Below are 14,656 nucleotides of genomic sequence, written 5' to 3'. Positions count from 1 at the left end.
ACCTGGCAAGGGTCTCAGGAGGGTCTCTTGGGGGAGAAGTGTAAAGCAGCTCACAATCCCTGGCCTGACCAGGCAGCACTCCCCCTGAATGCAGAGCGCCAGGGGAGCGGTACTTGGACAGGGCCGGGCTGGCAGGGCCGGCTGGCGTGTCTTCCGACAAGAGGGAGACACCAATGGCATGTCCAGGAAGGCAGTGGTGTCTAAGCACTGGCAGCGAGGGTCACACGCTAGTCTGCTCAGGCTGATGCTCTCTTTTAACCGTGCCCACTGTGGGCACCACTCGGCCCCGACAACGGGTCAGGGTCAGCTTCGCAATTTGCTCTCCTCCAGCGACGCTAACTGTTGATGCTGCTGTCAGCTCTCATTTCTGGGTGGGATTCATCCTGTCTGTCCTAAGAGCTCTTACTGTATCTGATTGGGTCTCAGGGGGCTTTCCGGAATGGAAACAAATGTAATTTTAATATAGAAATTAAGGGGAATTTGAAGTTCCTTTGTAACATTCCAACCCTGTCTGCTCTACTGAGGATAAAACAGCTTTTCGATGACCCGGTGCAGGCAGTTCAGTGGACCTCGGGGTTCCAGCTACTGTGGGGTGAAGGGAACAGGACACTAGTCTGTACGGAAAGTCAGGAAGAACTCATCAGGTCAAGAGAGCTGCTCAGATAAAGGCAAACTCTCTGAGTCAGCAGGGTAGATCTCCGCAAGTTTGTCAAGGCCTTCTCTTCTTTACTATGGAGACTGGTTGCTCTGCGTTCCCATGCTAGGGGACAGACAGGAGGACAGGGCTCTGTAACAGAGCTGGCCCCATCTGCCGGCAGGTTCTCTTCTGCCCAGCGCTGCCCCAGAGGCTGTCACGAGGAGCCGGCGCACCTGCTTCCCGGCGGCAAGACAAGCGCCCTGCCCAGGAAGCAGCTGTAGAGACCGTGTGGTCCGCTTTATTAGGCATCGGAAATGCAGGCATACAGCAGGTGCTCAGCTTAGCCTCACAGTCCAAGGCTGCCGAGTTTTAGAGCGAAGTCCCGATCCTCTCCCTAGCATCACTGTGCCTCAGGCTTGCAGGTGCCAGTGTCGGACGGGATACAGGGTAAGTGGTGTCATCTGATTGGTAAGAAGCACAGCGCCCGCCTCCCCAACCTCCTTTGGCCTCGGCCTCCCCTCCTTCCAGAGGCAGCCCCACCACCAACACGCTTCCTTGGATCGGTTAGAACGCATTCGTGAGACCCTTCTTGATTAAAGGCAACCACGTTGGTTAGCTGTGATGGAGGATCAACAAAGGGGTTTCACTGCAGGCATTCATGGGGGGGGGGGCATCGCTTCCAAGTACCGTGAAAGCGTCTAGGATTACAGGACGCTGCTCTGCTCCTGAAAGAATGCGCTATCACTGAGAAGCAAGAGGGCAGTGAGGTGCTTTCAATTGTTGGGATCACTCCAAGCATGAGAAAAAGAGCTAAAAGACTCAAAGGTTCCCTCCAAGTTCCACGTAATGGTCTGGTTCCTTTCATGCTCTCTACAGACATAGATGATGCCCAGTGATGGCCCTTACGGGTCAGAGCACCAGCCTGGGGATCCCAGGCAGGGTGAGAAGAGGCCGCACAGGTCGGAGCCGGTGCCAGGGGTCTGCGATGAGGAGATGGTGACCGTGAGCTCGTCTTCCCTGGCAGAGGGCATTCAACAGCTCGCATCTCCAGGCAATGACGGGAGCGCTTGTCTCCAGAGCAAGACAGGGCACGGAGTTCAGATGCCTGCTGGGGGAGGGCGGGAGGTGGGTACAGCCTGCAGCCCAGGGCTCGGGCCGGGCCAATCAGGGTCCATGAGAAGTAGGGGACACTTGGAGGCTGTGGGGGTTGGGTCGAGCTTCAGGTAGGCCAGGCCACTATTCTGTAAAGAGAAGAAGAATGTACAGTAAGGATGGGGACGTGTCAAAAAGGATTATTTCATTCAAGCTCAAGGCCATTATTTCATTTCATTCAAGGCCAAGAAAGACAATTGGGCCCCAGAATTGGAAAGAGAGGCCCTCCCAGACCCTAACATACACACGTCCTGTGCGAACGTGAGCCAAGCTGGACTCAGCTGCAGCATCCCAAGGGCTTACTCAGCCAGCTGCCACAAACATGTCCACCTAGATGGACACGTCTCACTCTCACACAATCACGAAACTCTTTGCGGTCAGGGGTCTGTCCATTTTACAAATGGAAACAATGAGGTCCTGACTAGTTAAGGGACTGTCTAAGATTACAGACCCTCAAAATGGCAGCACCAGGGCTCAAACTGTAGTCCTCCATGACCAAATCCCTCCTCTTCTGGGCACTAGCTGGTCATCAAGCCCTTGGTCAACCTCAGCCCTCCCCCGGCCCCACAGCAGCGTGGTTAAGCCAAGTAGCCCTGCATTCCCACCCTGCTTACCAAGCTGGGCTTCAGCCCCCAGGGGCTCAGCTTGCATTTCCTGGCTCAAGTTGGGGCAGGGCTTCCTCCTTCCCTCCCCTGAAGAGGCCTAAGGTCCCCCCCACTGTCTGGAAAGCCTGTCTCCTGGGCATTCCCAAAGAGCCCCCCTAGCCCAGCCCTGTTTCCACAGGTGCACCTAGAACCCATGGAGTGACATCAGGTAGAATGAGGTGGGACCGTCTCCCATAGTTTAAACTTGGGGTGTGAGGGTTGGGGTCATCTGGGAGAATGACCCTTGAGTTCAGAGTCAGGACAGGTCACTTTAGTTCTGCCCCATCGTTTCAAAGCAATTTTTATGATTTTGGATAGTTGTTTATTTTCTCTGATTCTCACTTCGTTCATGTTTAACACGAGGGTGTTGATCCAGTAATTTTGAAAACCTGTCCCGCTCTCACATCGGTAAGTCTACAGTATGGAGTTTATTATTAGTATCATCATTGTTTCTATTTCTTGCCCAAATGCCTCACTTGTATCCCTTGAAGTAAGTGTCAAGTAGGTGACCAGCCTGGTGGGAGACCCCATCCCTCCCCTCCCCCCATGCCATCCCCATGAACTCTCTGCCCCAGGACTTACCTGCACAGACCACAGCCACGTCCTCTGTGTGGCTGCAGTCGTGTTGGCCCCAAAACCTGTGTGGGCACTGCTCCAGGGACCTCTCCTTCCCCGAGCAAGCAACGTCGTCCAGCCAGATGCGGCCGACCCCAGGGCCAAATCTTCTCCGGAATTTGGCAGATGGAGAGAGGGGGTCCCCGCAGCTCAGCTGCCTGCATACCACCTGGTCCGCTTCTTCTCCCCAGCCGTCATCACAGACGGTGCCCCACTCGCCCTTGTGCAGCACCTCTAGCCTCCCGGAGCAACGGTTGTCTCCTCCCACCAGCTGCAGTTCAAAGGGATCTGCAGGTGCAGCAGGGAGTGAGAGCGGAGGGAGGCAGGCATATAACCCCTACATTCAAATCCCATCAGCACGTGAGACCCTCCACTGAGTTTCCATGTCTACATCCCTTCTCTCCGCCTGACCGTGTGGCCCAGGTCCCTTCCTTAACTGGGATTTTCCACTTCTGTGTCTAATTTATAAAAACCTAATATTAATAAGTGATTTGCTCATAGTTTTTTAAAATTGAAGAGCTCAACAATACATGGAGTGGTGTGCTCTGTCTCCATCATGCAGAATTCAATACACTAGTAGTTCACGGTAACCCAGCACTTACTATCCCTGAAACCACTTTCCTGTACAGAGGGAGGCATTGTTGTCAGTGTTTGAAAAATACAAGAGGGGCGCCTGGGTGGTTCAGTCAGTTAAGTGCCCAACTCTTGATTTTGTCTGGGGTCAAGATCTCAGGGTTGTAAGACGGAGACCCGCATGGGGCTCCATGATCAGAGCAGAGTCTCCTCGGGACTCCCCCTCCCCCTACTTGTGCTCTCTCTCTAAAATAAATAGATGAGACTATTAGATGAGACTCTGTCACTGTCACTTGATGCACGATTAGCTCTCTGAAGACATTGCTTAAATGGAATCCAATTCAACCAAATGGATGAATGAATCTAGTCTCTGGACCCGTGGGCTTTACCTTCACATTCCACCCACATGTCGTCATCGTGGGTGCAGTTGCTCTTTTCCCAAACCCCAGAAGGGCAATCCTGAAGGCTGATTTCTTTTCCTGAGCATGATGCCTTTCTCAGCCAGATGGGCCCTTGGCCCTGGGTGGCTTTGTTGCAGCATTTCCGGGTCAGTATGGCCCGTCCGCATCCCAGCTGCCGGCACACCACCTTGGCGGCTGCAAAGCTCCAGCTTGCTTTGCACACGGAGCCCCACTCCCCTTGGTGCTTCACCTCTACTCGGCCCTGGCAGCGCTTGGGGCCATCAACCAGCCGCACGGTCTGTGGGACTGTGAGAAAGGAAAGAGGGGGCGTCTGTTCAAGCAAGAACACAATCTTCCCAGAATAGAGCTCCACAGGCACGTCCCTCTCTTCTCGGTGTTTAGTACAATGTGTCTGGAGTGCTTAGCGTTGCTCAGTAGATGCTTGTTGAAAGCATCGGATGCGTGAATCAATGGAATGAATGCCATTTTTCAGTTCCAAGTGAATTAATTATTTCTGTAACATTTTTAGTTTTTCGAGTTATTTTCATTCGTATTCTCATTTGTTCCTCATAAGAGGCAAGTAGAAGGATTGCATAGATTTTTAAAAAATAAGATGCAATAGTAACACACACAGTGTGTCCGAGCCTAAAAAATCCTGGTTCATTTTCAGCATTGTCACCCAAGTATCATGGCCTAGTGCTCCCAACCTTCAGTCTTTCTAAGAAGTAGGAGTGAGAACTCAGCATCAGGCACGAAGATTTATTGGTTGCTTCCCTGGGAACAGTCTGCAGTGTGACAAAGAGCAGATAAGGACCAACCCCTCTGGCAAATCACAGTCTACTGGGAAGTGCATACAGGGAGGGGATTATTAATGCACAGAAGGCAAAACGTTGTGCTGGTTTCCTAAGAGCATCTCTTGTCCACTCTTTCATGGGTGGAACCCTTGAGAGCTGGAAATCACGCGTCGTACTTGGTTTTCTTAGGGGCGAAAACCAGGAAACGTACATCATACCTTGCCGGCTCTTTTCTTCCTCATACCTCCCCCCCACTCCGAGCTCCAGACATGGGTTATACTCTTCTCCCAACACTGAGTGGTGCATGGATCTGGGAGTGCGTGCGTGCATGTGTGGAGGAGAGAAGCAGGCTCTTATGTTCCTCTGCAGGGCCCACGGTGGAGAAGGGTGAGGTACAAAGAGGGAGGAGCTGCTTAGCCACGTGTGAAGTGCACAGTGGCGGTTAAGACAGGGGAGGGTGGGGGCGCCTGGGTGGCACAGCGGTTAAGCATCTGCCTTCTGCTCAGGGCGTGATCCTGGCGTTCTGGGATCGAGCCCCACATCAGGCTCCTCCGCTATGAGCCTACTTCTTCCTCTCCCACTCCCCCTGCTTGTGTTCCCTCTCTCACTGGCTGTCTCTATCTCTGTCAAATAAATAAATAAAATCTTTAAAAAAAAAAAAAGACAGGGGAGGGTGGCCTGCGGGTCGGGTGGTACAGGGCGTGGGGCTATAGTACTTACATCCACACACAACTCCTGCGTCTTCCTCGTGGGTGCAGTCGAAAAAATCCTCCCTTTCACACTGAGACAGGCTCTCTTCCATGCCACTGCATTTGAATTCTTGGATGAAGATTTTTTGATCTTCTTGCGTCAGTGGTCCAAACGAAGTACCACTGATCGCCCTCTTGACGGCTCCACAGCCCAGCTCCCGGCACACCACAGCTGCATCGTTCTTGTCCCAGCCGTCATCACACACGGTGCCCCACTTGCCGTCCTGCTGCACCTCCACCCGCCCTTCGCAGCGGTGGCCACCTCCCACCACCCGCACTCTGGACGAAGACCCGCCAAAGGGATGGGATCTTGGCTGGGCATCTGGAGGGTGAGAGAGAATTCAGGCATCTCGGAACTCTTCCACCACTCCCAGAGGGTGTGGGATGTTGAGGGCTGAGAAAGGAGGGCTTAAAAGGGAAGTGGCGGAAGAGGAGCTTCAGGACCCCATTCCTAAGTTCCAGTTCGGCTCCATTCTTAACTTACCCCGCCAAGAAACTCCGCTTCAAGACACTACATACGTATGCTCACACCGCCAAGCAGTGGAAGCCCCAGGTCAGAACGTAAGTGTAGAGATATGCTCTGTTGTGTTGTCTTTTCTTGACTCTGTCTCTCCCTGTGGCAGCCGGACTGAGGCAGGCTGTCTAGATATAACTTGGGCTGAACAAGCTGAGTCTCTTTCTCTCCCAATATTCATGATCCCCCACTACCCATCCTTGCTGCTTCTCATGACATCTTCCTATGTCCAAGAACCAAGCTCAGAGGAATGCAAAGAGCAGTGGGTGAAGGAAGGCTCAGAGCCTTGACCCGTCAGATTCTTAGTCTAGAGGGTTCTAGGGCTTGGGGTAGGAGACAGCCTCTCCAGAGCCTCCAGATATGTTCTGAGGAATCCAGAACATGATTCTGTTTCCCGACCATAACTCTGAGGGTGGAAAAGGCTGATGCAAATCCTCTCCCTCTTCCACCAAGACACAGACATGGAGTGGAGATGGCGGTGGGAGAGCAGAGAAGAGCCTATAAAGCAACACACTTTTGTTGAACATATACTATGTTGTAGGTATTGGTTTATGAACCCAGAGCACTGCTGCCCTCCAGGAAATTATATTTAAGAGGTCTGGGGCTACCCCACAAGGGTTCTGGCAGCCCCCGAGTGACAACATGATACAGAAGAGCTGAATGGGCCATGCCTCCATGGAATGGGGTTGTTGGTCTAGACAGGTCTGGGGCACATGGAGGAGCCACATGTGATCGCTGGTCTATGGCATACCCCATAATGAGCAGTGTCACCTATGACCTCATGGACATGTGGGTGACTCAGTCACCTGCAAGAATGGAATATGAATTTGGAGGACCAGATCTTCCACCATCTACCTTGCCTCAGCTCTGCACAAACTCCCTAGAACCCGGAATCAACTCCAGAAGAAGTTTCTGAGTGAGAAAACACTGAGCTCGTTGATTTTAGAGTGCATTGGAAGTTGACATTTGGTTTGTTCATTTGTTTTTGTGTCTCCTTTTCTTCCATGTGTGTTTTGAGGGAAGCAATATGAGGAATGGAGGCTAGAAAGGGATTTTTAAATTTTACTACAGAAAACTAAGAAAAGCTTTCATTCTTGCACACCTACATTTACAGGGTATAAATATAACTCAAGAAGAGTCACCAGAAATAGCATTGCAAGATTAGAGTTTAGACAGGCATTATTCTGTACTCCAGGAAACACTAGCTATCACGATCATGCACGTGTTATCTGATTTTGAACTGTAAAATTCTGGCTTTAAATGAGTTTTATTTTCCATGGAAAGGGGGATTAGAACACCCCTTAGAAAGAAAAAATATGAAAGAAAGAAGCAACCTCAGTGTCAAAGAAACTCAGCTGAGAAGAGGTTTGAAAGCCAGAGAGAAGGGCAGAGGGGCCATCGGGACAGCTGCCTCCCGGGCAGTGTCCTCAGCCTACTTTGTGGGCTGACAGCTCGAGAGCAGGGCTGGGGGTAGAGGAGCAGTGACCTGGACTGTGGGAAAGCTGTAGAGCCATGGTCCCTGCACCAGCGGCGAGGACAGCCCTGGACACCACAGGAAAAAAGACCATGTAATCTGATCGTTAGACTGAGAACCCAAGGCGGCAATGCTGTAAGAAATGAATTACATCCTGCTGGTGTGGGTCCCCATGTTCACTGCAGAGTCTGTGGCTGTCCCTCTCTGGTAAAGCCTCTATCATCAAGAGAAAAAGACCAATGGGATAATGTATAAGAAGCTGATGGTCCGGGGCGCCTGGGTGGCGCAGCGGTTAAGCGTCTGCCTTCGGCTCAGGGCGTGATCCCGGCGTTATGGGATCGAGCCCCACATCAGGCTCCTCCGCTGTGAGCCTGCTTCTTCCTCTCCCACTCCCCCTGCTTGTGTTCCCTCTCTCGCTGGCTGTCTCTATCTCTGTCGAATAAATAAATAAAAGCTTTAAAAAAAAAAAAAAAGAAGCTGATGGTCCACAACCAACCCCCTCGAGTCTGGAGACCACAGCCTTCCTCTGGATAGACCAGTTCTCTGTGCAGGTTGTGCGTGGTCCAAGGACCCCTCACACAGGTGGCAAGAGAAGGCTGAAATCCAGCCTGCCCCTGCTGGTCAAACCCCACACTGCACATACGTAGATGCATTTCTAGTTAAAAGGAGCCATGCAGGCTGGCGCAGGGACCTGGAAGTGGTAGAGCCCAGCAGGGCAAAAGGAAGTTCTTCTCCCAGATATGCCGGCAAGGGGGTGAGCTACCTTCTGAGCCCCTAAACAAAGCCGTCCGCTACTTGGAGGTGGCCAAGAGTTTTAGGTCACAGAGGCCAAGTGGGAGGGAATCCCCTTGCAGGAAACACCACCCAAATCCCTTCCAGGTTCTGGAGGTGGAAACCCACCCACATAGGACGGAGCGGGTGGACAGAGAAAGCGGAAAGGAAATCTACTCAGGTTGTATTGAACTAGAGCCTCTCTCCATGCCCCCAGGAAGCTTCAAGTTTGCCATCTCCAGAACTTGGAGGCCTCCCTCTCGGGGCCCCAGAAAGTCTTACCTAAGAGACCAGGTCCAGTGCAAACGGCTGAGGAGAGAAGAAGGAAGAAAGTGAGATCATAGAGTCAATCCCAAGACTTTGTTCAAACAACACAAGTCTCTAGAAAGTCTTTGCCAGACTTCGTGGGGCAGCTAGAGTGCTGGGTACAGAGCCTCCAAAGTCAGTCCTAGGGAAACCTTCTCCTGCAACCACCAGCCCTGAAGGACACATGGACACTGACTGGGAAGCACAAAGGCCAATTCTACCACAGCCCATGTGACGTAGCTCTACCCCAGGCACGGATAGATTCGCTTTCTATTCTAGCCAATTATGGTGGCTGACGACTGCCTGAAGCGGATGGGTGGTGTGCGGCCTCTGGGCTCCACAGCAAGGCATGCTGGAGGCCACGGGGAAGGGCCCTGGTGCAGAAGACAGCAAGGCTATGGGGGCAGCACGGAGCAGGGAAATGGCAGGATCTGTCTGTGTCACTGGCACTGCTCTCGGGCCACGTTCAGCACACTCTCCATGTAAAGGGCGGGATCACAGATAATGCGGGCTCTGCTACCACCGCTCCGCGCTGTCGCTGTAGCAGGAGAGCAGCCCCGTGTGTGTATGAGTATGAATGAGAATGGTCATGCTACGATAAACCTTTGTTTACAGACGTGGACATTCAGATTTCCCTGTCACAAAATAGTATTCTTTTGATTTTTCCCATTGGTTAAAAATGTAGAGAAGGGCCATATGCACCCCAATGTCCATAGCAGCGTTGTCCACAATAGCTAAATCGTGGAAGGAGCCGAGATGCCCTTCAACAGATGACTGGATTAAGAAGATGTGGTCCATATATACAATGGAATATTACTCAGCTATCAGAAAGAACGAGTTCTCAACATTTGCTGCAACATGGACGGCACTGGAGGAGATAATGCTAAGTGAAATAAGTCAAGCAGAGAAAGACAACTATCATATGATTTCTCTCATCTATGGAACATAAGAACTAGGATGATCGGTAGGGGAAGAAAGGGATGAGGAGGGGGGGTGATCAGAAGGGGGAATGAAGCATGAGAGACTATGGACTCTGGGAAACAAACTGAGGGCCTCAGAGGGGAGGGGGGTGGGGGAATGGGATAGACCGGTGATGGGTAGTAAGGAGGGCACGTATTGCATGGTGCACTGGGTGTTATACGCAACTAATGAATCATGGAACTTTACATAAAAAACCAGGGATGTGCTGTATGGTGACTAATATAATAAAAAAAAAACATTAAAAAAATAAAATAAAGATTTTTATTTAAAAAAAATGTAAAAACCATTGTTAGCTTGTGGGTTGTAGTTTGCTGACTCCTGATCAACAAGTCAGAAAGCATTTGGTTCCAAACCCCAGGCTTAAGCACTAGCACATCATAGGACATCACAGTTTCTCCCTGTGGGACCTCTGGATGATCCTTGCTGCATTAGGCTCCCTTCTAATGCTGTGGAGAGTACTGAGCCCTGTGGCCATCAGTGGTCCCCAAGGCCCTAGGCATTCTGAACTGCAGAACAGCCATGCCCCACCCCTGCATCTTACAGGATATTTCCTTTTCTTTGAAAGATTATTTATTTATTTATTTGCCAGAGAGAGAGAGAGAGAGGGTAAAGCGGGGGGAGCAGCAGGCAGAGAAAGAAGCAGGCTCCCAGCTGAGCAAGGAGCCTGATGAGGGACGCGATCCCAGAACCCTGAGATCATGACCCGGGCCAAAGGAAGACACTTAACTGACTGAGCCACCCAGGCATCCTTTATGGAATATTTCTGAAGGAGCTAATAGCTTTGGTCTAGAGTTGTTCAGGCAGATTCCAGAATTTCTGTAGCTTGTTCTGGAATATTTTCTTCTTTTCATTTCCAAATTATTTCTAAATAATCCTATGTCCTTAATCTCCAGGATGTGGCCACTCTCAGACTCACTGAGGTCTTGTCTGTAACTGTCAAAAACTCAAGAGTATATGACATATAACCCCACACATCTAGTAAAGAGCTCAAAGCCTGTGTACACTCAGTGGAAACCAAGTGTGTCAAGCCCGATATGCAGGTATGAAAGTGAGAGAGCCCCAGAGGGACTTGAAAGTTCTGGAGCAGGGTAGATGACTATGGGTAGTCAAGCCAGAGAGGCTTCATGAAGGAGGTGGGGCTGAACGAAAGCAGGGAAAGTGGTGTTAAGACACTCTGGATGGAGCTGGACTAGCTGGCAGGTGATACAGGGGATATATTGGTGTTTCGGAACTCCACCAGCACCCCACCGAGAGCACGGAAGTGCTAGCGTGGGTTTTGGTGACGCATCAGATCATCGAGACAATAAAATGGATGTGACTGATTAGGGAAAAGACCTCGTAGGCACTGTGAGATGCCCCAAGTTCATTATCTCATGGAAAGTCTCCTAACAAACCTCTGAAGAACATACTATTACCTTCATTTCACAGATGAAAGAAGGATTCCAGAGAGAGAGGGTATTTTAAAAATTCAGACAGCTAAGAATCCTAAGAACCAGGATTAAAACTCAGGTCCCTTTGACTCCAAAATCTCCCTTTACAGTAAATTAATCTGGGTGATAAGAAACTGGGGGACCCTAGGGAAACATTCTATGGAACACCTTTGAGAGGAACCTGGACAGTATGACCTGTGAAAGGTATCTGTCTTGCGGTTCTCTTCCTTTTCTTGCTCTACATGCTGCAAACCACAGTTCATTTGTCTTTTTATAAAGAGTACATTCAGGGAAATGTATGTAAAAAGGGAAATGGGATAAACTATTATTATAAATTTGTCAGTGCAAATAAAGGGAAACAAAAAATTCGGGTGATCAAATGGATTATAAATTGGGTATGGATTAAACGGCTTGAGTTTAGACACAGAGAAGGCAGGAGAGCAGGTGAAGCTGTTCCTTGAAAGATAGCAGGATCCTCACTGGCTGGGCGGGGAGAGCATTCTCCTGATCAAAGTTCCGGGGAGACTTTGAAGCCTCAGCCAGCAGGGGCAGGGATACTCACCGAGGATCAAGGAGAATAGCAGAGCCATGAGCCAGGCTGCTGGACGTGCTGAGCTGAAATCTGAGGTGGGGGGAGGCCCTGGAGCAGCAAGAGTCATCTTTGGCCGCCAAGTGTGCCAGCAGCACAGAGCAAGGCAGGTCCTGTGTGCAGCAGAAGCATTATCAGAAGCCTTATCAGATGACCAGATGACCAGAAGCCAATGGGCACAAGGGGCAGAGCTGGTGAAACTGGGCTTGCTAAGCTCAGCATAACCCCAGAGGAAGGGAGGTAGCCAGAACTGGCAGAAAAACACAGAAAAAGAAAGGAAACTACAAAAAACCCCAAGCTGTCCTGACCTGGTTCTGCTGCATCCCAGCTCCATCCACCTCTGGAGAACAGAGAAACCAGAGACCATAGCAGACATCTTGAGTGGCCCTTGGAGGCACTATAATCCAGAGTCAAGGGGTCAATCTCTGCATCTAGGGCTGGCTTTCCTTCAAACCGGCTTTTCCAGCACAAAACAGAGGGCTGAGCCCATGGATCTGCTCTTCTCCTGTCCTTGTCCTGGTTTATGCCCATCTTTGGAAGCTGAGTGGAAGGAGTTCCCTGTGGTAATGAAGTCAAGTCATTCTTAGGACCAGGATCTGATGGACAGTGGTTGAGCAGCGAGACCCCCAGTATTCCCAACGCACCCCCCTCGCCTTGCCATTGAGCACCACTGTGCATCAAGAGCTGTTCAACACCAGACCATGGGAGCACTCGACTACATCCGCTGACAGTGTTCCCGCTGCTCCCCACAACGTGGTTTTCCCTCCACAGCTACACATTGTCACTTCTCTGTAATATTCAGGTCACTCTGCACAAAGTTTGGTTCATTAAAGACCTGCCTGTTTACTCCTGTATTTCTTCACCTACTTACTACTATTTTCAGGAAAGCGTTCTGAGCCGCCTGAGCGCCGGGGATGTGACAGGCACAGGGACGCACTAATAAATGGAGGGGTTTGGCGCTCCATGGGACACGGTCCCGTGCCTGTGACAGTGTGTGGGGGCAGCTGTGAGAGAGGAAAGTATGCGACACTTTGGGAACACAGGGGAGGAAATGGTCACTTCTACTTGGGGCTAATCAGGGACTTTACAGAAATGATGACTCTTGAGCGGCGGGGGGGGGGGGGGGGGGGTGAAGGGTGAGTGGCCTGGAGAATCGGAGCAGGAAAGGCTTTGCTCTGAGTGGGCCGACAAATAAAACAGTGTCATCCACCTCACAGAGGAAGGCTGGTCTGGAAGGGCTAGGTCTCAGCCTGCTCGGTGGTCAGGTGTCAGGGATACTGGTGTCTAAAGGTACACACACCTAGTAGTGCAATTGCTGGGTCCTAGGGTAGCTGTATTTTTAATGTCTTGAGGAACCTCGCTACTGTTTTCCAGAGTGGCTGCACCAGCTTGCATTCCCACCAACAGTGTCAAAGTTTCCTCTTTCTCCACATCCTCACCAATATGTGTTGTTTCCTCTCTTGCTAACTTTTGCCATTCTAACTGGTGTAATGTCGTATCTCATTGTGGTTTTGATTTATATTTCCCCGATGGCTAGTGATGTTGACCATTTTTTCATGTGTCTGTTAGCCATTTGTATGTCTTCTTTAGAGAAATGTGTGTTTGTGTCTCTGCCCATTTTTTGACTGGGTTATTTGTTTTTTGAGTGTTGAGTTTGAGAAGTTCTTTACAGATCTTGGATATCAGCCCTTTATCTGTAATGTCATTTGCAAATATCTTCTCCCATTCCATGGGTTTCCTCTTAGTTTTGCTGACTGTTTCCTTTGCTGTGCAGAAGCTTTTTATCTTGATGAGGTCTTAAAAGTTCATTTTCACTTTTGTTTCCTTTGTCTTTGGAGACGTGTCTTGAAAGAAGTTGCTGCGGCCGATGTTGAAGAGGTTACTACCTATGTTCTCCTCTAGGATTTTGATGGATTCCTGTCTCATGCTGAGGTCTTTCATCCATTTTGAGTTTATCTTTGTGTATGGTGTAAGGGAATGGTCCAGTTTCATTCTTCTGCATGTGGCTGTCCAATTCTCCCAGCACCACTTATTGAAGAGACTGTCTTTTTTCCATTGGATTTTTCCCCTGATTTGTCAAAGATTAGTTGACCAGAGGGTTGAGGGTCCATTTCTGGAGTCTCTATTCTGTTCCATTGGTCTATGTGTCTGTTTTTGTGCCAAAACCATGCTGTCTTGGTGATCACGGCTTTGTAATATAGCTTGAAGTCAGGCAACATGTTTACCCCAAAGATACAGATGTAGTGAAAAGAAGGAGCACATGCACCCCAATGTTCATAGCAGCAATGTCCACAATAACCAAACTGTGGGAGGAGCCGAGATGCCCTTCAACAGATGACTGGATAAAGAAGATGTGGTCCATATATACAATGGAATATTATTCAGCCATCAGAAAGGATGATTACCCACCATCTCCATCAGCATAGATGGAACTGGAGGGGATTATGCTAAGTGAAGTAAGTCAAGCAGAGAAAGACAATTATCATATGGTTTCACTTATATATGGAACATAAGCAATAGCATGGAGGACCATTGGGGAAGGGAGGGAAATCTGAAGGGCGAGAAATCAGAGAGGGAGACGAACCAAGAGAGACTATGGTCCCGGGAAACAAACTGAGGGTTTCAGAGGGCAGGGGGTGGGGGGATGGGGCAATAGGGTGATGGGTATCAAGAAGGGCATGTGTTGTGAAGAGCACTGGGTGTTATACTCAACTAATGAATCATTGAACACTACATCACAAACCAATGATGTACTAGACAGTGGCTAACTGAACATAATAAATAAACAAACAAACAAACACATAGTGGAGGGTCTATTACAAATGGGTTTATAAATGCTAATTCCTCACACCCTCACTCTCCAAATTCTGAAATGATGCAGTCACGGACTCAGAATGCAGAGAAGGCTCAAAACATCTGTTTTCCTGTCGATGAAATCTTTTTTTTTTAAATAATAATTTTTTAAATTATATTGTTTGTCACCATACAGTACATCCCTAGTTTTTGATGTAAAGTTCCATGATTCA

At 49.7% G+C, this 14,656-nt stretch overlaps 1 protein-coding gene across 1 annotated transcript; it reads right to left on the bottom strand.

The window, feature by feature from the left end:
- Positions 1-908: 908 nt before the first annotated feature.
- Positions 909-11,805, bottom strand: CD5L (CD5 molecule like). Its single transcript, XM_026487326.4, has 6 exons — positions 11,604-11,805; positions 8,607-8,633; positions 5,537-5,887; positions 4,011-4,328; positions 3,016-3,336; positions 909-1,878 (listed from the first exon to the last, which is right to left on the bottom strand). The coding sequence occupies exons 1-6, from the start codon at positions 11,698-11,700 to the stop codon at positions 1,874-1,876; spliced, it is 1,119 nt and encodes a 372-aa protein (XP_026343111.3). The 5' UTR covers positions 11,701-11,805; the 3' UTR covers positions 909-1,873.
- Positions 11,806-14,656: the final 2,851 nt, after the last annotated feature.

The sequence above is a fragment of the Ursus arctos genome, unplaced genomic scaffold, assembly GCF_023065955.2.
Source record: "Ursus arctos isolate Adak ecotype North America unplaced genomic scaffold, UrsArc2.0 scaffold_2, whole genome shotgun sequence".
In the NCBI taxonomy this organism is placed as follows: Eukaryota; Metazoa; Chordata; class Mammalia; order Carnivora; family Ursidae; genus Ursus; species Ursus arctos.
This window is presented reverse-complemented; position numbering and strand designations above follow the sequence as displayed.

Excerpts from the sequence above, each read along its gene's own strand:
- CD5L (XM_026487326.4), bottom strand. The coding sequence starts at position 11,700 with ATGACTCTTGCTGCTCCAGGGCCTCCCCCCACCTCAGATTTCAGCTCA. Across the intron at positions 5,888-8,606 it reads CACTGGACCTGGTCTCTTAG|ATGCCCAGCCAAGATCCCAT; the intron begins GTAAGACTTTCT and ends CTCACCCTCCAG. Across the intron at positions 4,329-5,536 it reads CGCAGGAGTTGTGTGTGGAT|TCCCACAGACCGTGCGGCTG; the intron begins GTAAGTACTATA and ends CCTTTCTCACAG.